A 27,800-nucleotide genomic window follows, 5' to 3' on the forward strand; every position below is an offset into this window, starting at 1 on the left:
GTTGGCCGAACTTGGAACAAGAGAATTAATGTACTATGAATCACTCGAGTATTTTTATCACGTGTTCACGTTAAACCAGCCAGTTTTCAACGAATTTAAAATTGCAAAAACGATAGGTTCACTCATTTTCTTGTTCGTTACGATTCTGATAACACTGATGAGTAGGATTTCTTTCATTGTCAAATTTACTTTTCCTTTGTTTCTGTTAGTTTTATTGCAATTCTATTTTATTTTCGACGTCTCATTATATACTAAGTTCATGCAAATTACAACCTGGAGTCTTCGAAATTCTGTGAAGATCAATACTAACTTGTAACACTTTCGTTATTCTATGAAGTGCTAACATCACTCTATTTCTAATAACATGAAGTTTATGTACATTCAGATGCTCATTGGTTGATGTGCTGCTCTGATTGGTATGTTAAAGAGTTTGTTCTACTCTCAGAAACCACATCATGAACAAGGAGTTTCCTTAACCGTCGATAACTACCTTTGACAAAGAAACAGAAAACACCTAGAAATATAAAAAGAAAAACTAATTTTCAGCTTTGCAAATCACTTGTGCCTAACGCCTATACAAAGAAGGAATAGTTGGTAGTCAATGGCAACGTTTTGCCTTTGATTTGTCCCAAGCAGCAAACCCGTTTTCCTCTCAACTTTATCTGAAAAGACTTTACGCTTCTGCCAATTTCAAGCGAGGAACAATATTCATTGATTGGAGTTCCTGAAAATTTTGAGAACCAAATCAAATCAATCAACAAACAGCTATTTTAAAAGCTGATGGGCATGATCTTTTCAATTCAAATCATAGGCCAATTTAAAATTTTATATACACTTGACTATTCTAGTTTAATACTTTGATTCGCATAACAGCCCCACAGTGTGGTAAAAGCTTGGTTATTTTATTTTTATTTGCTTGAGTTCTGAGGAAGCAGACTAATATGGCTAAATATAGCCATTTCCAAATTCCAACGCTTCCACTTCGCAGTTTTCTCCTTCTATTCCTTCTAGATTCTCAAAATAAGTATAAGAGAAGCAACTAAAGTGCTTATTTGCACCACATTAGATCAATGCAATGTGCCTCTTTCACTGATTGCTAAAAGCTGAAACCATCTCAAATTAATTCGTTATTATGGAGATCTCGGTTTGTGCTATTTTCAGTGTAATGTGTAATAGAGAAAATGAGAAATTTCATTTCCCAGATTAAAATGCACATAGATATGAAACTATTTTGGAACTAAATGCATCTATCCTTGTTCTAATAACTCCATACAGTAATAAAATTGATTCTTTTCAAAGCATTTTTCTATTATTGGAATGGTTCGTAAGATCTATCATTTTCTAACTTAACAGTGAAATAAGATTAATTCTTGCTCAAAATAAATAATTGATATATTAATCAACTTCATATAAATGGAGACAAAGGAGTTGATTACTTATCAGTTGGTACAATAATTTTTCATATAAATGAATAGGATCTCCATCAGATAACTGAACTTCCAGAATATATAAATTGAAGTTATCGAGAAGAGCATATCATACCTGAATCAAGAGCTTGCATGCATATGGTAGCTTCATGGTAGAAATCTTATCTCCATTTTTACAAGATGAACAAATGCCAGTTTTCAGCTTATGGTTGTAATATCCTAACAAACCGCATTCTCTGCAGACCTGTGTAGAAATGAAAGTATCATGAGTCAACTTGATTGTAAAGAATATAACGGTTTTAACTTTTAATGTACCATGCGAACAAAAAATAAAAATAGTGTCTTTGGTTTCATGTTTGAGCACTTTATTCCAGACAATAACTATTTCGTCAAAATTGATTTTGCTTAATATTGCAGAGATGATGAATTGTTACAGTAGTGGGCAAGCTAGATATGTAGGAAACATGGAAACAACATGCGACATAGATATGATACAACACGGATAAGGGGACTCGGCAATTTTGTAAAAGTATAGGACACGACACAATCAATACAAGAATTAAAATCAAATATAAAAATAATATATTTATTACACACAAAAGAGACTACGCATATAAAAGATACTTCCTTGCTTCAAATACCTATCACTTCAAAATTCCGGTGCATTAAAAACTCTATCTAAATACAAATTATTTCCAAATAGACTGAGTTGCCATTATACAGAATTTCAAATAATAGATATTCTGGAATAAAGGAAGTATGTAATTGCATTAAACATAGGGCACTGGTGTGGCGAGGCCAGCTAAAAGTCCATGCTTTGTGGAGTCAGACTATATAATAGTATGTGAAAAGTACTATAAAATTAAGAAAAAAACATAAAGCTTAAGTTAAAAGAAAGCAGTTATGAATTTATATTAGCATAGATTAATATACACAAACTAAAAGTTAGTCATTCTATTTAATGTTATGAAATTTCTAATTTTATTATTTTATATATATGAAAAGTTTAAAAACTTAAAGAAAGATTTTCTAAAATATAATTAAAAGTAGATGAAAGTATGTGTATAGCATCTGACATGATGCATAATGGATATAGATCACTTAAACAAGACTTTTAAAAAATTGGGCACACATTGTGTAATCCTCCAAATACCTGAATTTTAATTATAAGTGATCTTGAAATTTGAAGTAAAGTGATTTTTCACCTTACGGCTGGCTAACTTTTTTTTCTCAAATTTTAACCTAGAAATGTCTTGACAGTTACTTCCAATATTTCCACTTTTCTCTTTACCCCATTCCAAAGAGCATTTCTCCATCATTGTAAAGTATAATACATAACCAAACCAGTATGATATGAGGCTTTGAAGGTTGAGGAAAGATTTGGATGAGAGAATTTTTAGATTTATTATGCAAATATCAATAGATTTCATGGAAGAGCTTCAATCTAATCCATGCAGGAAATCCTTGTTTGCCAGAATTAAAACAGAATTCAGCAACTTCAATATAAAGTCTTGCACATGAATTCTTTAACCTGGAAAGGGGGTTTACTTTATCCAAAATAAAAAAATAGTATGCGTATTGGGACTTGGTTATCTGCACTCTGCAGAAAACCCTGATTTGACCTTTTAATATTATTATAAATTATTCTGTACTTGATTCCCCCTTTTGAAATGCATACAATACTGCAATGAATGCAATCAACATAAAAGTCTAAATTATTTACCTGAACTTCGAAAGGATCACTAGATAACATGAGTCGCTCATAAATCAACATACTAGCACCATATGCAATTAAGCAATCACGCTCCATTTCTCCAACACGTAGACCTGAACAAAGGGAGTTGTTATCAATTAACCACTCTGTAACATATATCTATAAATTAGCTACCAGGAAAAAGGTTAGGTTCTGCCAATCCAAATCTAGAATAAATACCGGGATGAAATATATTGCAACTAGGTATTTGGAGTCAATGGACATTCATTTTAATCCCTAGGGTTTGTTATCTCTGAAATTGGAAACAGACTCGGTTTATCCCTTAAGGTGATGTTTCGTAGCGACTAACTTTAATCACCAAAAAGAACTGGTTGGAATCACTTTCTCCAATATAATAGACTAAAGCAAGGCATTCATATAACTTCAGGAACCAAAATGAATATACATTTTAGGGTAATTTGTTGGCCTGGTAGGCTAATTTGAAAAATACTTTAATAATTAAATAATGCTTAGGCTATAAATTGAATGCTGCTGAACAGAACATACATGACCACAAAAAAAAAAATGACAAATAAAAGTTGTAAACTATTGCCCCCAAGAGGAGCGGGAAAACAGCAGTGTTCCATATTAACTTTTACTATTCTATAATAAATTCAACAACAAATGAAGAAAGTCTAAAATGAAAACCTCCATTTCTAGCTTTCCCTTCTGTAGGCTGTCTAGTAAGCATAACGCGAGGGCCATTGCCTCGAGCATGCATCTTGTCGAGCACCTGGTCATGGACAAAGCATTTGCTTATGAACTTATGACATGAATATACGAGCAAGTTAAATCTAATAGAAAAATATCATTCAACCATGAACATTACGAAATATGCATGATAAAATTTGAGACTGATACTGTAACAAGTTAATTCATAACAGGTATATAAAGATCCTAATTATTGTAATATAATGATACCTGAATATAATTTTTTGACAGGGAAAATTATTGAGATGAAGAGGAAGAATTACAGAAAGTGAATAGGATAAAGAACCCTCTCCTGTGCCAAGAAGAAAAAAAAGCAGCAGGAAAAATGGGGGATAATATTACCATTGTAGATGCAGGCTTATGTAGTATCACAATAAAGGAATACCATTTTATCCTTACAGTGAATGGTTAGGAATTCAATCGTTGCCACCCCGTTCTAAATGAAAGTTGAATATTTTTTCTGGGTACAATGAAAGTTGAATTTGAACGTTTAAGTAGGCCAGGCCTGGGTTTTGTGAATGTCCCAAGCCGCAGGGTTCATACATAAGCTTTTGGAACAGTAGCTAATTGATGTATAGAATATCATGTAGCATCCTAAAGCACTAAAATGAAGCCAAAGTTTGACAAATTGTACCACTTGACTGGAATAAAGACTCGAGGGTAATTATAAACAAGATGAGATGACATATGTTTCAAATATTGGGGGGAGCAGGGGAAGGAATAGATATAAATTCTTTAAGCCATAAAGCATGAGCAGTTAAGGGCATTTCTGCTCCGTCATCTAAAAAAATAGAACCTGGAACATTTCCATTTTATGGTTGGTGCTTCATATAGGAAGACTATAAAAGCCAAAATTATGGTACCCCTTCTAGTAATTAACACAAATAAAAAATCATATTAAAAAGACTTCACTCACCATATGTTTTAACTTCTGATAGTAAATTGGACCCATAAATATATATGCTTGCAATGGGCAGCCTGTGATACCTGAAATAGAAAAGGAGAATGTGGATGCCACTTGTATACATGAACAAGGGAATGTTAAACTATATTGCTGGAATAACAACCCAAAAAGAGGAGCACGAAATAATTCACCAGTGCAATATGCAAATGCAAAGAGGTTCCATTAAAAGCATGCACTTTGCTAACACCAAGCAACAGCAAAAACTACATCATAGAACAAAACTTTCCCACCTGGGTATGGTAACAACCTTTAGGACATTGTCAACCAAATGCCCAACAATTCTATAAATAACCAAAAACCCATGCCGATAACTGATAAGGCAAGATGGTTGCTTTTATTCAATTGATTGCCCATGAAAAATGTTTCTGAATCTTTATTAGCTGACTCTACGACATGGGATATAGACACAGTTTAGTTCTGTTGACTGTCGTACTTATATTTCATATACCCACATGAACTGACTAGAGACCTGACCATGTCATCACATATACATGCATGCATAGTGGCGAGATGTGATCATTTCATTCCCAAAATATTTTAGAAAACATTTCCATAAATAAATCTGAATTAATAACTGTAAGAGGAAAAGAGAACCTGAATAAATGAAGTCCTTTCCACTGTAATTGAAGCCATGCTTCACTAGAGTTGCACTGCCAGATGAATAAAACCATAAGAACATAAACACAGGTAAGTCAATATAAAGAATGTCACACCGGAGACAAATAAGATACCTTATAGTTTCAACCTTGTCTGCATGACCACTTCTTTCTCCAAAAGCACTTCCATAATGAAACTTGCCACATGAAACCCCTGCCTTGCCTCCAAGAAGCTCAATCATCTTTCCAACTGTCATACGACTGATAATATGAAAAATTATTAGTTCGCGTCAGGTAAAATGCATTGTTGTTTATCCATTTAATTACATCCCAGAAAAATGGGAAAAAGATCCTCTAAAGTGAGGCGAATTGTAAAGTAATAACATAAGGGATTAATCACCATTAAATTTGTAACTTCTATTATATGCGAGTCCGACTACCTTGATTCAAAGGTGATTAGACTCTCACTTTACCAACTCCCTCACTTTAGAAGAGCTTACTTTAGAAGAGCTTGATCCAAAAAAAAAATATTTTAATGCTAAACATTCAAAACGAACATGCCTTTTTACCAATGAAACTCAATAATGAATGTTACCACTCAGACAGTTAAGGTACAATAATTTTGGGCACAGAAACATGCAAAGCAGCATATATATTTGCATCCACATCATATTTCAGTGACTTCTCAAATCTCATTGACTTTCCACAACCCCAATAACAAAATATGTGATTTGGCCCTAATAAAAAAAAAATCTTACCCAACCACTCGAAGATGAATCCTTTTTCCCTGTTGACTATGTAGTGCATCATAAACCACGCCAATAGGCTAGTTATTTAAATCTAACTCCTCTATGCTATCATCTAAAGTTTTCGCTATATCCTTCTACCTATACCCGTTAGATTTTCCTCTATCTAGTCCATTCTTCTCATTGGAACTTCAATACATCAATATATATTTAGAACAGAGATACGAAAAGCACCAATTGGAGCATTACTCAGGCATTAGCTTGTAATCCCTTTCTATTCTAAAGCTATATCATCCCTAACCGTTCTCACAATTTTCATTCTCCTGCCTAGCTCTCCCACGTTACATGTCACAGTTTAGTTAAAATATTTTCTCTCAAAAGAAACTTTTCTCTCATCACAATTTCTTTGAACACTTTATCTTTTCTTTCCCTCATTTTTCTACATGTAGGTTTTGTGTATACCCATTGGATAAAAGTTCTTAGATAGTAAAATATTGTTAGGAAAAAAGTATTTTTATTTATTTTATTAATTTAAACAAAACAATAAAAATTAGTTAAGAAAATAATTTTGATAATGAACGTCCAATGGGTACTATACAAGTTGTTGTTAACAAAGCCTTTTCCTTGGGGTCGGCTACAGGGATTAAAGATGTCATTGCATCATGTCCAAGCATTGGGATGCGACGAAGTTTTACAGTTGTTGTCGCAGGCCTAACATAACCCTTCATAGAATCTAAACAAAACACATTATTTTAAAATTACTTTTCAAGTAAAGCCTCAAACAAATTGATTATGGAATAATCATTTATTAGCTTCCCCAAATACATTCTCTTGTTAGGTTTTTACCACCCAAGATTCAATCCATCCAACACTGCAAATCAAATAGTTGTTCACTAAAACTTTCACTCAAGCTTGGTAGCACTTTTCTATCACAAATTTTCTTGACAAGCAAGTTTTACAAGACACGATTAGACGTATGGCATTTATTTGGTGTAAGGATTGGAAAACTATACTTTATAATTGAGCTAAAAGAATTCAACATATCCTTATATTCTCTGCATTTGTTGTAATAGTGTTGACACAGAATGTGTATGATAGTACACATTAATGAGTAATACTAACAGATGTTAACCTTTTTCTTTTTTTACAGGACTCATTCATAACTATATTTGATTAATAGCTCAACATGCGAATGAATTCACATACGTATTAAAAAAATAGCCATGCCCATGCACTACATAAATGTCAAAACATTATTAGCATGGTGAAGATGACAAAGTTTTAGTCTAGAATCCAACATCTATTTTGTTATTCAGAGACCCCGCTTCATGTTTCGAGTTTAAGAATCCTTCATATGTTTCCTAATAAAAATTTTACGAGTAGGAAAGACAGAAAATGTTGAACACAAAGTAAACCATGAATAACATAACTCATTTAAAAATTATAATAATGCAAATAAGAGAACAACGAAGCATATTGAAAAATAGTTCGACATACAAATAATTTGTGTTACCTTGGGAAACCATGAGGATTCATTATCAGATCAGGACAAATGCCTTTCTCAGAAAATGGAAAATCTTCCTGCTGGACAATTGTTCCACAAACACCCTTTTGACCATGTCTGCTACTAAATTTATCACCAAGCTAAGGCAACATATTCCAACAAAGAGTTAGCTACATTACCTCAAACCATGCAAGATACTTAACATTGAACCAACCAAGACTTTACCTCAGGCCTACGATTGTGACGGATTATATATTTGATACACATGTTGTTATTCTTGTCCGAGCAAAGAACCACCCTGTCAACCACTTCCCCTCCATGACCCTTAAACGATTGCGCAGAAGATCGATATTTACTGGATATAAGAATAACATATAAGAAAAAGGTTGAACCACATATTTCTAGAGAAACCCACTCAACTAAATCAAAATATGAAAAGTAAAAAACAAACCTATCAGGCAAATTTGCTGCAGACCCAATAATGTTACTTCTAGTATCAATTGGTGATTGCCTATTGACATAGATGTCATTTGGCTTAATAATTTCCCCTGGTGCAGCAAGTCCATCATCATCAAGTATCTGAAGGAAGCTTGAAAACATCAAATGACATTTGAAAAACATATTTTCAGGAACTAAAAAAATCAAACTAGGACAAGACAAATAGAAGAATAAAATTTCCTGACCATTAAATAACTCCGATTTTATACAACAATCACAAAAGGAGTAAAAACATTTCACTACATTTTTTCCCTTTCGATTAAAACAAAATTCAAAGAGAAGAATGACAAACAAGCCAGTTAGCTTTTCATGGATGGGGTGAAGATAAAAAAACAAACAAAATAAACAAATAGAGAAATCATAAGAGCTTTTTCAGAAAGAAAAGAATCCAATTAAGACAAACTGATGGTTAATACAAGATGAGAAGAAAAGAAATCCTCTTTACAGGAGCAAAAGCAAGAAAAACAGAGCATTATCTATAAAACATAGCTTTCCAATCCCTGAAAGATCCACTTTACTCCAAATAGAAGTCAAACTTCTAATCCTACACTATAAAACTTGCTTTTGTGAAAAACCATCATTGAAGGTGAGAGTTGCACTACCACCAAAACCAGCAAACAAGAGAAACTGGTTTATGATTGCAAGGCACACTCAATAGTAGCCAAACATACAAAGTATTCCATAAAATGTCAGCAAGGTAGGTGATAGGATGGCGTCTAACAGGTTTGGTTTAGTTTACAAAAGGAGAGGTAAGTAGCCTGAGTTGCTGTTCACTTGTTGATTGCTGGGCATTTTGAGCTTGGCTTAGCCTACAGGAGAGTTACTAGAGCTGACAATTAGTTATTAGTGGGATTTCTACCTACCTATAAATAGTGTGTTGTGTCTAGAAGGGATTAGGCTTTTCTTTTCTGGTTATTTTGTTAGAACTATGGAGAGGTACTCTCTCTAGAGGAGGTAGTTCCTCCCGTGTATTGATTCCTAGGGGATTCTGATTTTCAACCCCTGTTCATCAATAAAGATCCCTAATTCTGCTAGCTAGGGGTCATATCACAAGGCAATGCAAATAAGCAACAACACTTCTTGATTATATGTAGTGACTACTAAGAAAATAAAAACTGTAAAATCAATTGATCAATTAATAAGAAAACATATAACCTGCTGACGTGATGAACTATCAGCTCTATTGGGCCTAAGTATTCGATCAGATGTGCCATTCGCATACTTCTGGCAGATGACAGTATACCTATCCATCAAGAAACATTAAAGCACAACACTGCTACCTTAAAAATCCTGACCATGAAATATAAAGCAACCAGAAGCAAAACCCCAAATAAAATTGCATACTTTTTCATAACAATACAACGACCAAAGCCACGATCAAGAGATGACTTGTTCATCACAATGGCATCCTCTATATCATAACCGCTGTAACTCATCACAGCTACCGTAGCGTTTTGACCTGCTCCGAGCTTGTCATATCCAACCTAAGAACAAATATTATTAACAACCTCAACTCATAAGCAATCAAATAATGAAAAAATGTAATACTAACCAGCTCAATTGACTTTGTTGTCAGCAAAGGCCGCTGAGGATAAACCAGCAAATAAAGCAAGGTGTCCATCCGGCATAGCTACAAAAATAAAGATTTAAACTGCATTATTATGCACCCAGTATGCAAGCTCCTATAACTTGGTCAACCCTGCTCTATCTATGATAGTAATAAAAACTGCTGATTGCAGCAGTAAAACTACACAATGCGCAATAAAAACATAGGAAATAGTATCAAGCCCTCAGTCTTCATGCCAAATATTTTTCAAGATGAAACACATTCCTAAAACCAACTACCAACATGGCCGCATGTAACCAAAAAGGCTTTTAGCTTGATTTACAACTAAACAAGCACTCGGCCTCTACAACCACAAAGCGTAAAATCATTCTAACCAAACCCAGTCTCACTATAATCAAATTAGTAAACATAAAGTATACTGGTAAAGTATAAATGGACTTGCATATCAGCTAGTCTTCAATTGCAAGCAGCTTCCTGTGGAGGCAAGCCAAAGAAACATCTCTGTGCATTTGATTTACAGGGTAAGATTTAAGACTACATGATCATAACTCTTTCCATACACTCCTGGAGAATATTTCCTTCACATTGGTGCATGTTGTAAAATACTCCTAGGCACTGCTAATATTTAAAATTTTGGAGCACGATCCACATGGCATGTACTAATTTGCATGTGTCTACTCTATACTATATATAATAGGGATATGGAAAGGGTTTGTGCATAACTTTCTTTGCTGAAATGCCCTTCATTATATACGATCCATAAAAAAAATTCTTTGCTATTTCTAAGACCTAAACCCAAGACCTCTTAGTTAAATTATAAACAACTTGTCATCTCAACTAATTCCATTTTATTACTTTTATACACATTTAATAAATGAAAGAGTGAATATTGACACACTAGTTAAGGAATAAAGCTATTAAAAATTAGATTTGTTCAATTAAAGAATAAAAGAATTCCATTACAATTAGTACTCAACAAACTTTGAAATATAATCCATGCATTGCTGAGCTCATGTCAATTAACCTTCAAAAAGTTGCGTACCTGGTTGTATGCTATATTTCCCATGGCTTGCTTCCCCATAGCACACTACACTCGGTGACCACAAAAATAAAAGCAGCATATACAGATATCAGAACATGAGAAGAATAATTTTTATTTACATATTTGTCACCTTCTCTGACACCTACAAAGATTCGAAGAGAGAAGACAAGGTGAGATTAGGGAACCAACCTGATACGTGTTCCTTGGTGACTGATTATGATGAGGATATGGAATTAGTCCCGCACAAACTCCCAAAATGGTGAAAGGTTCAATCTCAATATGAGTAGTATCTGGTGTGGCATCTCCTTCATATAAAGCAATCTTAAAAGAAAAGGAAACAAGGCAATTGGCATATTTACTTATCAGGAATGACTTTGAAGAAAATCCTAGCTAGAAATAATTAGAGCAGAACAAACCAAAGCATTGTTTTCCTCGTTGACATCAAGATATTCAATCAATCCATCTCTTAAGAAATCATCAAATGTGCGCATTCCATCCTGAACAAGCATGATAATTGAATTTTCATAAGCAACTTTTCTCCTTTCATTTCCACAATAAAAGCAAATGATATGCTTACCTTCAACTCTTCCATATGATCATCTTTGACTCTTGATATTCCCTTGTCAGCAATAACAAGGGGACGACAAACTCTACCACCATCAGAAGCTATGTACACACAATGCTGGAGACATGTCTTTTTACCATTAATTTAACTCAGAACCAAAACACTTGTTTAGATAGAATAATTAAATCGAATCATAAAATGCAGACATAAGGAAAAACATGCAACTCCGACCAGATTGGAACCGTAAGTATGTTCATGCATCAACTCTGATTTGATGCAAAAGGCTAAAAGCCAAATTCTGAAAACCAGTCATTGAACTGGTGAAATTAGAAGTTTAACCAGAAATAATAATAAACTAAAACAATAAATCCATGCATAAAACATATTTTCTTGGAAGATGGATTTGTGTTTTATCAATTTTTTTAACCGGTTAAACGTGTTTAACTGGTTCAACCAGTTCACCGGTTGTTGACCTGTTTTATCAGTTTTTGACTGATTTCTTGCAGCCTATTTTTAAGCTACAACCAATTCTCAGAAATATGCTGAGAACCGATTCAAAACCACAATCATGGACATAATATGTATACTTATAAGGACTACTAAACTTGTAACCATAAAACTAAAGTTATATCTTAAAACAAAGGCAGTACACCATGTCATGAGGACATAAATTAAAATACTGGTTTCTATAGTTTGCACGAGGTCATGAATTCAAAAATTAAAATTTTTTTTAAAAAAGGGCAAGAAGATGAGAGGTGGAGGGGGCATCCATTATAAGAGGACAACTCACCTGCTTTTCATTGACATAGATGCTCACAAACTCACCCATTTTACCAGCTCTCCTCAACTTTCGCATTGCAGTAGCAAAATGCTTTAACAATGAGGGAGGAAAAGTCAAGCTATAGAGTTTTAAAAATGAGTGCAGGTTTACAATGTATTGCATAATTAACGAACGACACGGACAAACGAATACCTGTGGCCTCCTATGCTTCCCAAGAATCAAACCATTAAAAATAACTAGAAAGGAATCTGGTGTATGAAGCTCCTCGCCAGAGAGCTGCTCCATGTCTTCAACACCCAAAGAGTAGCACTGTCATGGAAATAATGAACACTACATTATATATACGTGATGCAACATACAGTAAACAGGCCAAACATTCAATAAGACAAATATCAATGCGCCAACCATGACCATTTCCAGATTTTCCTAAATGTACAGAAGAGAAAACAAACCAACACATGAGACCGCATAGTACAGGTAAAAAACTGGAGGGAACCACTCATAATAAGTGTAGTTCTAACTTCTATTAACATTGAGCGATGGCCATATTGTTTCACTTGAATCTACAAGAAAGCACATTGCTGTTATAGGCTTTGAAGTTTTGATGCCAATGAGATTGCTGGTGAACAGGACTCAAATATTGGTTGCAGAAGTGTAAACAATATTGAAACAGCTTCGGATATCTAAAAATATAAAACACATGCAGTCCAGTGGACGAGGTCCGCTCGTCCACTGTGATCTCACCCAAACAATGTCACTGCAGCACCTACTCACTGAGAGACACATGTCTTCTCCTATTCTGGCTTCAAACTTCAAACATAAAACACAAACCGCAGTAGACAAAGGCATAAACCAAAGCAAGGCAGTGGCTTCAACAGCAACTTTCTGCACAAATTTGTTTCTAATTTTTTCTAAATAAATCAAAAATCAATTTCCAATCTTCCTCCATAAGCCCTAACTCCATTTCTTGCTCTCATTCTTCTCTCTCATCTCATCTCTCTCTCTTCATACTTCTCGACTTCTCCAATGAAAACAACTACACCGAGCTCTCCTTCCAAAACACGTACATCACCCCGCCTGTGCTCCCACCAAGTTTTCTACAAGGCTATCACCAAACTCTGGCTTATTGGGGTTGTTAGCGCCAAGAAGAAGCTCTTCGTCTTTGTGAACCACTTCCCATATCTTCAAGTCCACCATTCCCACGGCAGCCAGATCTGAGATAGACCTCTCCTCCAAACAGCGACTACAAAACCTCCTCTTTGCAACGACAACGCATTTTTTTGTTGGGTGAGCTGCAAAGACCCACCTCTTCAAACTTATTATTGCGAATTTCTCAATTCTCTCTGTCTCAATCTTGATCAACATAAATGATGAAAATTTTTAACATTTAAGAATTTTAAATATTTTTTTTTCCTAATAGGATGAATGAAGGAAGTGTCTAGAAGCTAGATAGATAGATACGTGTATTTTTCAAATGCAAATATTATGCCCATGTAATTGAGTTCCACTATTAAGATAGATACATTCCTCTTGGATAGCTCATTTGGAATTTGAATCTCCATCTAAGATCGCGCTACTGTTTTGATTGCTGATCTTAATAGGATTAACACTAGTGGTATGCTCCAAAGTCCAGAAGTTCATGGCTCTCTTTCCTTGGTCCACTGATATGAGTATAAAGAGCAGTTTAGATTCCAAATCAGGGGCTCAAGTCCTAGAGCAAGATCTTTTTGAAGCAGGATTTTTGGTATCTTTCAAGAATCATGGGTTTTCCCAAGGACTTGCATCAGTTCTACCTACTAAACAAAAGGTTTAGAACACACAAAGAAGCAAAGACTATGGAAAACTGCAATCCTTGCAGTGCTTATTTGGTTTGTAAGGAATTATAGTTTATGACAGTTCATGTTTGACTATTAATTATCTTTGGTATGGGATTAGCTTTTCACCCACTCTTTGGTGCTCAGAACATGGAATCTTTAAGGGTGTTGGCAAGCTTTATTACATGGTCATATCATCAGGTCTTAGATTTTGTAAATGTGAGGATGTGTCATCCTCTTCTGCACAATCTTCCCTATCTGCAGAGAGTTTCTTTTTCTACCAACAAAAAGATACAAAAAAAAATGTAATTCAGAGGAAGGAGGATGCCACAAGATTCAGAGAGTGAATGATGAATATAGTAGGGGTGAGAGAGTGTAGAGAGTTAATAATAGTGACAACGAACTTGGGGATTTAGGGAGTCCCTGAAATTCTCTTAGGAGTTTTCTTTCTATTTTCTATCTTATAAAACCAAGCCAGATCCAAATTTTTCCTCCAGGAGTCAACCTTCGATCAGTGAATACAGTTGTTAGGATTAGAGACAAATTTCCCAATGGACTTCAAGTTTATAAGCATAGAACTTCAGGGGCAGTTTGGGGATTTCCAAATCAGACTATAGGAGGGTTGGGTGGGACCTTAGGGCCTAACTAACTTGGGCGAGTGAGGAATGAGACTACTAGTCTGGCAATAGAATATGCAGGTGCGTGTTTTTTTCTATTCTGGGGAAAATGTATACATAGGCAGAGGAGGGTGTGGAAGCAAGGCAGGAAATTGGTAGGAATTGGCTGGGAGAGTGAGGCTGCTACAGTGTCTCGTTTCTCCCTTTGCTAATTCTGATTTGTTTTTTCTTTTCAAGCAGTAGAGCTGAGACCCAGCTTTATAGTGAGTGAATAATACACTACATATTCTCTCCCTTTTATTGTGTGGTTACTTACAATAGTGCAATATAATTAAAATAGTTTTCAGCCACACTTAGAAATTTGATGGCTTCAATCATCCCATAGTCCTAATAAAACATCTATTTGTAATTTACAAAACAGTCATACTTGTTAAACAATAAATCAGTAATAAGGAAACGTCCATCAGTCTATACTCTATAATATAACACACATACCAAAGAGATTAAGGGGGCCTCCTTTTCATCAGTAGTAACATGAGTCATCAAAGCCAAGTTCTTCACCAACCCGCAAGCTTCTCCTTCAGGAGTATCACAAGGACAAAGCATACCCCACTATATCAAATAGAAAAGATAAGAAGATATGAGTTTTTCAGTAAATAAAATTTCAACATTTAGAATAAAATGTCTGAGAATCATAAAAATAGTATGTCATGAAAGTTTGCAATCAGAATGCAGCTCACCTGGCTAGGCTGCAAAGCTCTTGGTCCGCTTACTTTCCTGGACTTCTCAAATTGTGGTGAGACTCGTGTCATTTGCCCCAAAGCACTTATAAATGATAATCTTTGCAACACCTGTAAATAGAGAAATTTCATCAATAGAAATACACACAATTCCAAGCACCCTGATAATGAGGCACCTCCTAAACTAACTACACTACACCAAGTCATTTTGGATACTAAATATCAAGTAATTGGAAGGACGAAGAGGGAAAAGAATATACAACCTGTGTCATTCCTTTCCTCTTCATTTTGAACCTCTTAATATCAAAATTACCAGTGGAGAGAGTCCTTTCCAATCCATTAGTGATTGTAGGTTTTCCTTGTAAGCACTATCAAAGTTTGGAGAGGAAAAAAAATAAAAAAAAAAAAGAAAATTATTCAAATAGCAGACATTTTAAAATCAGGTTGGCTAAACAACGCAAAACAAGACAATATTAAACAAATAAAGAAGTAAAAGCAGTCAAGTATCTCTCTTTATTTTAGTACAAACAAACCACAGTAAAAGATAATAGATTCATGACATTAATGAGTAAACTTCTGATGATTTATGCATGCATTGATTACATTTGCAAGATACATCCACTATATCCCCACTATATATGAAAAGGGTATTTCATAAAAGAATTTGTGCACTAACTCCCTCCCTATCCCCACTATATAGTGGGGATATAGTGGATGTATCTTAAGAGTTGAACCTAAGACTTAAGACTTGAACCTAGGAGTCTAGTATTTTTTAATTGAACAGTAAAGTATTTGTCATCTTGACTATCCTATCATCACCATCATCATTATTATATTATTATTATATATAATATATATAATAATAAAAAAAAAAAAAAACAGAAAACAAAAAGTTTGTTACTCTTAAGGCTTGAACCCAAGACTTTTCAATTGAACAGTAAAGTATTTGTCATCTTGATTATCCCACATTCACTATTATTGCACACATTGAATTTTAGAAAAGGGGGGTGTGCCTATTAATCCACTAGTGAGTATAAATATAAAGAGGCTTACATTAGTAATGTCAAAATGCTTAGCCTTGTCTGCCTTTTCCAACAGTTTGTCTATATGTGTCCTAACTTCAAGTATCATGGTCTTGAAAAGATCCTACAAAAGAAGGAATAACATAGATGCAATAATAAACATGCAAAGAATCTCCACAAAAGTTGATTGTTTATTAGACTAAATGAGAGAGTACCTCAAAAAGCAAAGATATTATCTGGCCAGATAACTCCAACCGCTTGTTTCCCACATAGTCCTACATATGGAAATTTATGTAGTCAACCAGCTAGCCAAAGGAACACACTGTGAATGCAGACCGAACCCATAGGATCAGGCGTATTTAATTGTATTCCTTAGTGTTCTGCTTTAGATTTTCAAGTATGTATAGCCCACTCATTGATTTGTGGTCCGGTATGATTGAAATCTCTCAATTTTTCTTTTTATCAAAAAAAAAAACCCCTACTTTCTAAAATCTGAGATGCTATCAAAACAATTCTATGTAGGGACCACCTCAGTTTCTCAATCAGTCAGAAAACTCCGCTTTCCTATCACAAACTTGCTTGCATTTCTCCCGTGATTTTGTGACATAGTTGGAGCTAATTTCTAAGGCTGCGTTTGTTTACAGAGACAGGACACTGAGACAGGGACACAGTGACACAAAATCGTATTTGGCAGAAGAGACATGGACAGAGACAATGTGTCCAGAGACACTGAATTAGTGTATTTTGTGTCCATCCTGACAGGAAGGACACGGAGACACTAACAAGGGATACAACTTATTTTTTATTTTTTCTTTCATTATTCTTGTTAATTTTTCATAATTATATTTTTTATTATTATATTTTTCATCTCAAATTTTTTTAATGAAAAAAAATGAGAATAAATTGGATTTTCATAATTTATTCTAGTTTATCACCAAACAGAATACAAGAACACAAAATTTTATGTCTCTGTCCATCAGTGTCTTGTCCTGTCCTGTTCTCAGTGTCTTGTCATGTCCTATTCTCAGAAACAAACGCAGCCTAATTGTCTAGAGACAGCACAATCTCTCAGAAGTGCTTGAGATTACTTCATTTCTAAGACATTTGAAGCACCTTCCATCAGTAGTGGATGGGGATAGGCTACTACTAAGAAAATTATGGCTACTAAGTAAAATGAAATACAGAATCTTCCCATCGCATAGGAAAATCTTGTTCACAATAGTTTTCACTACGTAACCCAGTCTTTTTCTCAAGATACATCAGCTGGCACAGTCATGTATTAGAAAAAGAGATTACCTTGTCATCCATTGCATCCTTATTCAGAATTGCATCCATCATGCGTCTCATCATAACAGCAGTATATATACATTTTGCCCTAAAATTATTTTGATGCACCTAATGACAGTAAAAGAAAATAGTGAGTGATAACGAAACACAATTAAGGTTATCAACACTCAACAGGTATACTGATTACAAAAAATGGAGTTCTTATACCAAGATGAAAATAAATGACCATAAACAAACATACTTTTTCAAGAGATAATTAAAATTCAAATAGAACTTACTGGCACATGCGCCAGAAATACATCTGTCAGGATACGAAATGCCCTTCCTTCCTATATAGAAAAGGTTGAAATGACAAAGTTAGAAAAATGAAGAGGGAAAATTCAAATATTACTGCGTAACCAATAGCATATAAACAAACTACAGTGTGTGTGTGTGTGTGTGTGTGTGTGTAGTGTAGAGACAGAGAGCTAAGAACCTTTTCAGATGGATTGTTCGAATATGTGGAACTTTTGGCCTAAACAGACAATAGAAATTAGCAGAATCAGCAATAAACAATAGTGTGCATATCAAGGTTCTCTCTCTTTTCATTTTTGGATAAAAGAGGAATATCATCAAAGTCTATGTACTAAAAGGATGTCCAAATTATATATGTTGAGGGGGGAAAAAGAATAAAAAAAATAAAAAAAAAAAAACATACGCACAGTCTCACACACATACCTTTGAGTCAAGGTACTCCAGTGCTTGTTGCTGTGTATATACACCATTTTTTGAGCATTCCTGATTTGGGAGGGGGGAACATAGTAATATAAGCAACAAAATAAGATAATGCATTTAAGTCAGCAATAAGCAGAAAACTGTTATAAAAGACATTGCTTCTCTAATCTCCATAAGTATTTCTATATTCTGACATAGCCAAATAGATATGTCACTTGCCTCAATTGATGGCATAAGCAACAAACTATATCGAGGATCTCTTCCAATCATTTGTATAACTTCTTGATCACTCTCCATCCCCATACCTTTCATTACCACCATAAGAGGAACCTGTAGAGAATTAAGAGATTCCAAAATGTGATAAACCAAATTTCAATGGAATAGGAGAGTAGAAGGTATAAGCTAATTGAAACGGAAAAGTGCACACCTTTTTAGGAAACACATTCAATTGTACCCACATCTTCTCATTTTCCATCACGATAACTGTTTTAGTTTTTATTTTGTCTGTGCTGGCTGTAACAGATGCATTAATACTGAAAGCAAGCGAAGAAAAAATTATACTTTAAGAAACAACACAAAACAAAATAATTAGTAATCTAATGAAGTGAATATAAGGTATTAACAGATTATTAATGGGTTCATCTAAATGTCACAAATATTTACAAACTTCGAGATTTTGTCTTCTTATTGTCATTATGACCTTCCAGAACTTAAATGATACGGAACATTCTGAATGTAATCTGTCATGGCTCTGTTCATTTGGCTTCTAACCCAAATAAAGGATTGGGTCCCGTGGCCTGTCTAAGGATTTTTTGTGCAAATCCATTTTTCAATTCTTCATTCATTTTTTAAATTTGGGCTACTTTTCCACCAGAACCAGTACTCTAGAGCAACCCATAGTTCCAAGAAAGAGAATACCATATGAATGAATCTCATCATTAGTACCTAATGTTAGGAAAAGCATATCACTCAAAAGCGATCATACTAGCCTACCAAGTAGACGGGGAGAGGGGGAAGGGAGGGACATCAGGAAGCTCCCAAAACCATACATGTTTGGAAGTGCATTTATTGAATGCGCATATATAAGGAGAAATGATGAGCGACAAACTAAGAAGAATTACTTACTTTCCTTTCTTGTCAGTGTCTAAAATTATTCTATTCTTTGAAAGCTGCTCTTGTATTAAAATCACCTGAAATAAATTGGTGGCAGCATAATTCATAAATTAAGAGAGAAAAAATATAAATAATACCGAGATAACAAAGATCGGAAGAAATGCAATTAGAAGAGGTTAAAGAAAATAATAAGTAAAAGTTATGACAACAGTTAATAAGAAAAAGAAACCTTAACAACTTATCTCCAACTATTTAAAATGTTTTTCCAGTTATTCTCAAACAAATATTCAGTTATTTACCAATGTCCATTTCAACGTTTATACAATCATTTTCGATTATTAACCCTTTTTAATTGTATCATTCAAAAACATCAGTTTCAACTAATCTTGATCAGAAACTTCCAAAATGTGTCTCTAACTATGAAAAGCATTGAAGAAAAGAGTCAGAATGGCACCTTCTCAGTTCCTTTGATTACAAAATATCCACCAGGATCAAGAGGGCATTCACCTGATCAGAGAAAATTTAAATAAGTAAGTTTTAACAAGGAACGGACAACATATAGGCTTAGGATTCAACGGGGAAAATGCATAAAAAATAAATAAATATATGTGTTTGTAACTCATACGAACCAAGCCTTGCAAGTTCAGCTTCGTCTTTCCCATGCAGGACACAAGAATGACTCCTCAACATAATAGGCATTCTTCCAATACAAAAATTATTCTGAAAAACAAAGCTAAATTCATAATGCAGTTTCGCTTTGTAAAATTCACATCACAGTATAGTTCAAATACCTTTCTTCGTTTGTCTGCTGCATCATGACTTGTCACATACTCAATATCAACATTTATTGGAGCCGCATACCTTCAATTTGGACATTGTAAATTGAATCATGTTTCAAAAAAAAGGAGTGCTATTTGGTCAAACTATAGTCTCTGCCATTATATACACACACAAAAATGAAGCACCAAAGCGAACAACTCTACAGTGAATATAAAACAATCTATTGCTACACAATATAACATTAAGACTCTGACATGTTTTTGAGGGAAAAGAATCTTACGTTTGGTCAGTCAAGCGGCATGTCTGTGGAGTAATATTCTCGACAGCAGTATCCACTGATACTGAAGGTTTACCAACTCTAATTTTCAAAAACCTGCAAGGAAAGCTTATTGTAAATTAACTATAAATCCCATCAAAACAACTTGGCATGGCTTGAGCACACAAAGACTAAAGAACAATAGATCCAGTGATCCACAAATGATATTCCTTGCCTTAATGTTCGCTCTAACTATAGGAACATATATGACAATTCACAAAACATAAATTATGCAAATTGGTCAGGGTACAGGTCAAGACAATTGGTTTTACCTGATGTAGATATGTGGGAACTTAGTCATCCGAATGATATTGTTAGCATCGAGAATTTTCTGCATCTCGGTTTCTATGAAATAATTGTAGGAATCCAAATGTTGCTTCACCAATCCGCGAATCTAATAGATTTCGAAAATAAATTTAAAAGAACTTAAGAGAATCAGAGGCATCCATTTAAGCTGTGGCAACAAATTACTAATGCGTATTCATTTTGACTAATTATTACAACAAAATTCATAAATCATAAACCATCATTATAATCCACATACAATTACATAATGAGATACCTTGAGGAACTCAGGAAGAAGCTGAAACTTATCGGTAGCGGATTTGATTGGAGCAGTTAGTAATTGCTTGTTCATGATTCCGGAATAGTTGATAGGGCAATTTGGCAATTGGTTCCCCATGGCAGAACTTAATTTACAGATCAAACATTAGAACATATAAAAATTGTTTTAAAAAAAAAAAAAGAAAGTAGAGAGAAGAGAGAAGAGAAAAAAGAAAAAAATATCAGAGAAATTTAAACCATAATAACAAAACATACACCAAAGAGAAAAAGTGGTAAGCGTTTTCATCTAAAGAACAAAGACTCACTTTTGAGAATTGTCATCTGGCAGTTGTTGCAGTTCTTCCTGATTGAGAACCATTATGATGATGATGGAGTCAATTTCCTTTGTGTGCGCGCCCGGGAAAGTGGAGTTTCAAGAACGCTATTGTGAGGTTTATGATCACTTGATCAAGCTGGTTGAACCCCAACTTTGTGAATGTATTTGGGAAGAGATGGGACTGCATAGTGTGCATGTGTGTGTGTATACGAAAGGAAAGAAACAGCAATAAGACAAACTATTTTAGAAAAAAGAAAAAAGGAAAAAAGGAAAAACATTAAGAAGAAATTCAAAATGAATCTACTCCATATCTGTTTAATGGCTACATACAAAAATAAAATAAAATAAAATTATATAAAGCCCATAAACCATGGCAAGAACCCAAAAACACAGCAACGGAGCAACACACAAGCGGCAAGAACAACACACCACCATCAGCAAGAACAACAGCAAAACAGAGCAAGGATCAAAGAGGGGAGGCACACCTACCAGCATACTTATCAGAACCAGACCGGTAATCGAACCAGTCGGACTATTGGGTCACTGGGTCAACCGGTAAGTCACGGGTTGAACCGGTTGACTCGATCTCTTAAATAATTAATTGTCCAGAGATTAACCAAGAAAAAGAAAACATCCAGAAAATTAAAGTTATAATGCAGAGGCTGAAATTATGACTTTTTTGTTTTTCAATGAAATATATTCCATTGGAAAATAAACTAATATAGCAGAATTCCAATATTTTTTCGTGAAGATGAACACTCATCTAAAAAAGCCTAAGTCACATACATAGTAAGAAAAATACTCATTGATTTTAAGCATATTCTATAAGTCAAACTAAAAAATTAAGAACATAGAATAAGAATACAAAATGCAGTCAACCAACCAAAACAACATAACTAATAATCGCTTCTAACACAAAAAAATCCACTAGCTACTGGCATGAAACAAAACAGCTTCAATGAACAATTATCATGTCTTCCCTGCCTCGTCTCGAAGACTCCTTATCAACGCAAATGAAAATTCCATGTTGAAACTTAAAACTGCTAGAACTTTCCATTTCCCCTCCTTTAAAAACAAACTCGTATTATTAACACTGACCTCCAAATCAAACTATTGCAAAGTGATTAGTCCACTAAGGAAATTAAAGAGTGCTACACAACACCAGAAGAAAGACCCTGTTATGGAATCTTCATCTTTTGATTAGCTAGGAAACAAATTTTCTAGTGTTAATGGAAATGTCTTCTGCTCTATTATCTCCCTCAATTTCTCCAAACTTTAGTATACAAGCCTCAAGAGAGGAAAAGGAAAAAAGAGAACAATAAATTAAATCAATTAGTTTAAAATACAAATACGATTCATCTAAACCTTCTACAAATTAAATCAATCAGTTCTACATTAGAATACAATTAGCATCAATAAATTAAAACAGCAAAAATCCAGTATAAAAAATTAGTAAGAATAACTTCAAAAAAAAAAAAACTCACAAGCAGAAAGTCAGAAAAGGTTGGTGAGTGAATCTATGATTCTTGGGAGGAGAGTGGGCTGAGACTTGAGGTTGGGGTTTGGCCTTGGGAGAGAGGGAAACGGTTTTAGGGTTTTTTGTTTTGAAGTTAAAATATTACGTGTATTTTAGACTTCCTAAAAGTTTTAAAAAAATTCTTCATTTGAGGGCTCATTTTTTTCAATATTGGAGTGCTTTTGGTGTTATTCCCAAGGTTGCAAGAACCGGACCAGTCAATGAACCGGTCAAGTAACTGGTTTAATAATTCAACGGTTCAACCGAGGTCGAATCATGGTTGAACCGGTTTAATTAAATATAACCTAAAATTATTAAAAATTCAAAGTGGCATATATTGTGAGATAGGGTGCAGAATAATTAAAGCATTGTATGAATTAAACAATATCAGTTTCTTAATCTTCATGTATATATAACACATTAGCAATAGGACTTCTAAACTCGGTCAAACAATATCATTTTCAGATATAACAGAAGATAGGCAAGCAAAATTTGAGGCCACAAATTTTAGTATGGTGCAAGGTGGAAAAGAAATCAGTATAGTCTACAATTTGAGCTGGAAGAAGCAATTCCACAGCACAGTAAGAAGCCCAGAACACAAAAAAACTGAACAATTAAATTAACTAAACAAGACAAAAACACAATAAAGAAGCATAAATAACCTTTACAAATTAGGTTTCCATTCCTGAATTTTCCATTTTCATAAATTAGGTAATCTTTTTGTTCTTTGCTTCTTAACTTCATTCTCTTTTCCTATGAGTAAACCATCTCCTTGTCTGAACTTCACCCAACCCTTATTTTGAACGCATATAGTAAATCCAATGCAGAATTGTAGCCATGTTTCTCTTTTGAATCAATGACAGCAAAATAACAAGTAAAACAGATTGGATTTATAACTCATTCTCAGCAGAATTAATTCATATCAATCTCAGCAAAAATCATTCTCAGCATAATTAATAAATTAAACTTAAAACAAATTTAATTTATAACTCCATCTCAGCAGAATTAATTCAACATCAACTGACTGAATTCAAATAAAACTTAAGAAAATTAATATCTCAAAACTCAGCAGAAACATCAATAATACATCATATGTATATTCAGAACAAAACGAAGAAGAAAACAATATAATACAATTACAACAAATTGAACATTATTGAAGAGGATAAAGGGGAGGTTTTTACGTTATCTGGATTGGCAGCAAAGGGGAGGAAAAGACAGCATAGAGCCAGAGAGCAGAGAGACTGAGAAATTCAAATTCGGAACTTCAGTAACGTGAAATAGGGAAGCAATGACGGTGAGACACGGTGTGGAGCAGAGAAGCAGCGACGACAAGATTGGCAGGGAGTAGAGAAGGGGCTACAGCCAAAAACGGCGAGGATGGGAGAAGCAGAAACGACGCACGGCAAGGAGGGGAGAAGCCGCGACGACTCACGGCGAGGAGCAGAGAAGCGGTGACGACCAACGGTGAAGGAGCAGAAAAGCAGCGACAGAGAGAGTTCGGACAGGGAAACGGCGACGCCAACAACAGCCGCGAACCGACCTTAGCTTCTGGCGACGCGAGGAGAAGAGCAGAATGCAAGAAAGGGGAGATGGTGATGGTGGCTCTGATAGGGTTTAGGAGAATCTAGGGTTGGTGAGGCTGTGTTTGTGAGAGAGAAAGGGGAGGGGGTGTCATTCAGCACTGTACTCGTGTTTCTCTGGAATCAAAACCGCGCTGTTTTGATTCCGGGGCTTGAAAAAACCCGGCCGGTTCGCCGGTTAACCACCGGTTTAACCGTTTTTAAACCGGTTTTTTGCAGAACGATTTGGAGGTCAACCGGATTGGACAAATGAACGGTTTCTGATTAACCCAGTTGAACCAGTCGGTCCGGTCCGGTTTTCAGAATCTTGCAATTCTAGAAGTCAACCGGCCGAACAAATGACCAATTTTCAGTTAATCCGGTCGAACCAGTTGATCCGGTCTGATTTTCAGAACATTGGTTATTCTTGATGTGAATTCATGTTTTACTTGAATATTAGACAGAGACAGAAATCGCCACCAACGATTTGTGGAGTAACAGAAAATGGTAAAAAAAAGGCTAGAAAATGGTGTAGAGAGTTTTATTTTTTTTAATAAAACAAAATGGAGAGGGCGAATTGATAGATGGTGGGGGTGAGTTGATGTATGGTGGATTGAAGGGGGCGATTTGTACAGAAAATACAAAAAATAAATTACAGCAGCTACAAATAAGGTTTTAGCCAAGTTTTGCATTCATCTTCCTAGTTTTATTGTTCTTTTTTTCACTCTACGTCTCTTTTTTTCATTCTGGTAAATTTGTTGTTGTTGTATCTAATTTTTTAAAAAAATATTGAAAAAAATGGGTGATAGAGTTCATTTGAGAGTGTATTATAATGGCCAAATTTTATTTCAAATAGCGGAAGGTGTAAAATTTATGTGTGAGAATTCATGCGATATTGTTGTTCCTTTCACCATATTATTTGAAGAACTAAAAGGTATAATTTGTGAAAGGATATATCCTCAGATATTGAAAAGAGTAATTAGTGTTGTATACAAATATCTTGTAATAGTATTTGGAGGATTCATACAATTCGAGATAAAATATGTAACTAATGAAGCAACGATGTAAGAAATGTTTTCAATATATCACGAAAGTCGACCACAAGACTTTGTCATCGAGCTATATGTTGAGTTCAAACACTTGACTTATGGTGTTGAAGAAGCCGATGGAGACATGGATTGGGAAGGCTACAATAGTGAAAGCGAAGATGAATTTGAAGGCAACTATGAAATAGATGATCCAAACGTAGATGGAGACGATGTTGATTGCATTAATGAGCCAGATGTAGAATAAGTAGCAAATGTCCTAGCAAGTCAACATCCATTTGAGGAGCCGTCTTTTCTGCGCGTTTTGGACCTTGCGGCGTTGAATGCACCAGAGTTTCTTGAGTATGTAACTGCTCGTATGTGAATATGATATTAAGAGAGTAGATATATTTCATGTACTATGAGATGATGATTCTACCGAGGTTGGTAAATCATATTGTATAATTGCTTTTTGTGGTATTGTTGCAGATCCACCTATTGTTGCAGACGGTGAATTTGTTATTGGGATGGAATTCAGTTCCAGAGAAGTTGTAGTTGCAGCCATCAAAGACTATACAATTCGTAGAGGAGTTGACTACCGGGTATACGAGTCTGAACCAACGACGTTTTATGCCAAATGTGTACAATATGACAACAATTGTAATTGGCTTATCAGGGTAAGTTTGATCCGAAAGAAATATTGTTGGGAAATAAGACGTTATAACGGTAGCGACACTCGCACCAGATCTACCATTTCTTAAGACCACTGCAAGCTAGACTCAGACACAATCACAAAAGCGGTAAAGCCATTAGTTGAACCTAACCCATCTTTGAAAGTGTGATTTGTGATTGTAGATGTGCAAACAAAGTTCAATTACACCGTGAGCTATCGCAAAGCATGGTTGGCAAAACAAAAAGTATTGCAGAAGATTTTTGGTGGTGGGAGGCCTCATATGAGGCTCTGCCAACATGGTTTGAAGCTATGTGTAACAAAAAACCATCAGCAGCTATGCAGTTTGAAACATTGCCTGTATATCGAGGAGATGAGTTGGCTCAGGATACCCGGTTGTTATAGTGTGTGTTCTGGGGTTTTTACCCTTATATTAGAGTATTTAGACATCGCAAACCAATTGTGTAGGTAGATGGCACACACTTATATGGAAAATATAAGGGAGTTCTGATGGTTGCAGTATCACAGGATGGCAACGGGAATATTGTGCCTATTGCCTTTACCATTGTTGAAGGGGAGACTGTTGATGCATGGTACTTTTTCCTTTCTAATTTGAGAAGACATGTCGTGACTCGTGATGGTGTCGGTCTTATTTCTAATTGTCATGAGTCCATTACTTCAGTCATAGCCCGTAGCAATGGAGCATAGGATCCTCCGAGAGCTATCCACATGCATTGTATTAGGCACATAGTAGCGAACTTTTTGAGAAAGTTTAAGACACTGTACTTGCAAAAGCTTATTGTCAACATAGGTAAATAAAATTTAGCAATATAGAATTTCAAATTTTTTTGTTGTGTGTAAATGTCTAACGGTCGTTTTTTGAAACAGGCTATTCCAGAACAGTGCATGAATTTAATATGCGATACCAACGACTACGTGACCGCGGCAAGGTTTATACTCGGTAGTTAGATAAGACCCCTCGGCATCAGTATGCTTTGGCATTTGATAGTGGACATAAATGGGGATATATGACCACGAATCTAGTTGAATGTATTAATGGCGTCTTAAAAGGGGCACGCAATCTTCCAGTGACAGCACTTGTTAGAGCCACTTTTTACAGACTGAATGAGTTGTTTGCCCCTTTCATTTGGGCTTGATGTATGGAATTGGCGATTTCGGCCCTCTTATAATATTTTCCATAAATTTAGATTACACACAAAATGGGTCATATCCAACAAAAACACCAAAGCTGGGTCAATATAACGTCATTTGAGTGAATACTCATTTTAATCCTTAATCATTTGTCTATAGAACATGACACACTCCAATCATTCGAAAATCCTCAAATAGCTCTCATCCTAGAGACGAATTGAAAAAATCAACTCTTGTAATCGGTTAACAAAAAGCTATCCATATGATGTGTCAATTTATGAGTGAGATGGCAAATATTAGTGTCACATAATATTGAAAAATTATTCAAAGGGTTAATTAGTCTCTTTCCCAAATATAAAATGTCGTTGCAAAAATAAAATTGTATAAGAGATCCTGAATTTTTTACTTTTTTATTAATCTCTTTCATTTACTCATATA

At 34.9% G+C, this 27,800-nt stretch overlaps 1 protein-coding gene across 1 annotated transcript; it reads right to left on the reverse strand.

The window, feature by feature from the left end:
• On the reverse strand, nucleotides 1-24,597 carry LOC130965764 (DNA-directed RNA polymerase III subunit 2). The gene is made up of 39 exons (XM_057890525.1): nucleotides 24,138-24,597; nucleotides 21,427-21,618; nucleotides 21,120-21,246; nucleotides 20,830-20,951; nucleotides 20,522-20,614; nucleotides 20,253-20,322; nucleotides 20,091-20,181; nucleotides 19,916-19,968; nucleotides 19,474-19,538; nucleotides 18,776-18,881; nucleotides 18,568-18,678; nucleotides 18,352-18,411; nucleotides 18,110-18,148; nucleotides 17,913-17,963; nucleotides 17,644-17,742; nucleotides 16,563-16,622; nucleotides 16,379-16,471; nucleotides 15,589-15,693; nucleotides 15,326-15,436; nucleotides 15,081-15,197; nucleotides 12,347-12,463; nucleotides 12,164-12,244; nucleotides 11,386-11,490; nucleotides 11,225-11,305; nucleotides 10,998-11,129; nucleotides 10,809-10,853; nucleotides 9,752-9,829; nucleotides 9,544-9,683; nucleotides 9,355-9,442; nucleotides 8,153-8,280; nucleotides 7,927-8,056; nucleotides 7,711-7,841; nucleotides 5,587-5,712; nucleotides 5,450-5,505; nucleotides 4,808-4,878; nucleotides 3,829-3,913; nucleotides 3,151-3,254; nucleotides 1,543-1,671; nucleotides 1-724 (listed from the first exon to the last, which is right to left on the reverse strand). The coding sequence occupies exons 2-39, from the start codon at nucleotides 21,477-21,479 to the stop codon at nucleotides 674-676; spliced, it is 3,504 nt and encodes a 1,167-aa protein (XP_057746508.1). The 5' UTR covers nucleotides 21,480-21,618; nucleotides 24,138-24,597; the 3' UTR covers nucleotides 1-673.
• Between the last annotated feature and the right edge of the window lie 3,203 nt (nucleotides 24,598-27,800).

This window comes from Arachis stenosperma, chromosome 3 (genome assembly GCF_014773155.1).
Source record: "Arachis stenosperma cultivar V10309 chromosome 3, arast.V10309.gnm1.PFL2, whole genome shotgun sequence".
Taxonomy (NCBI): domain Eukaryota; kingdom Viridiplantae; phylum Streptophyta; class Magnoliopsida; order Fabales; family Fabaceae; genus Arachis; species Arachis stenosperma.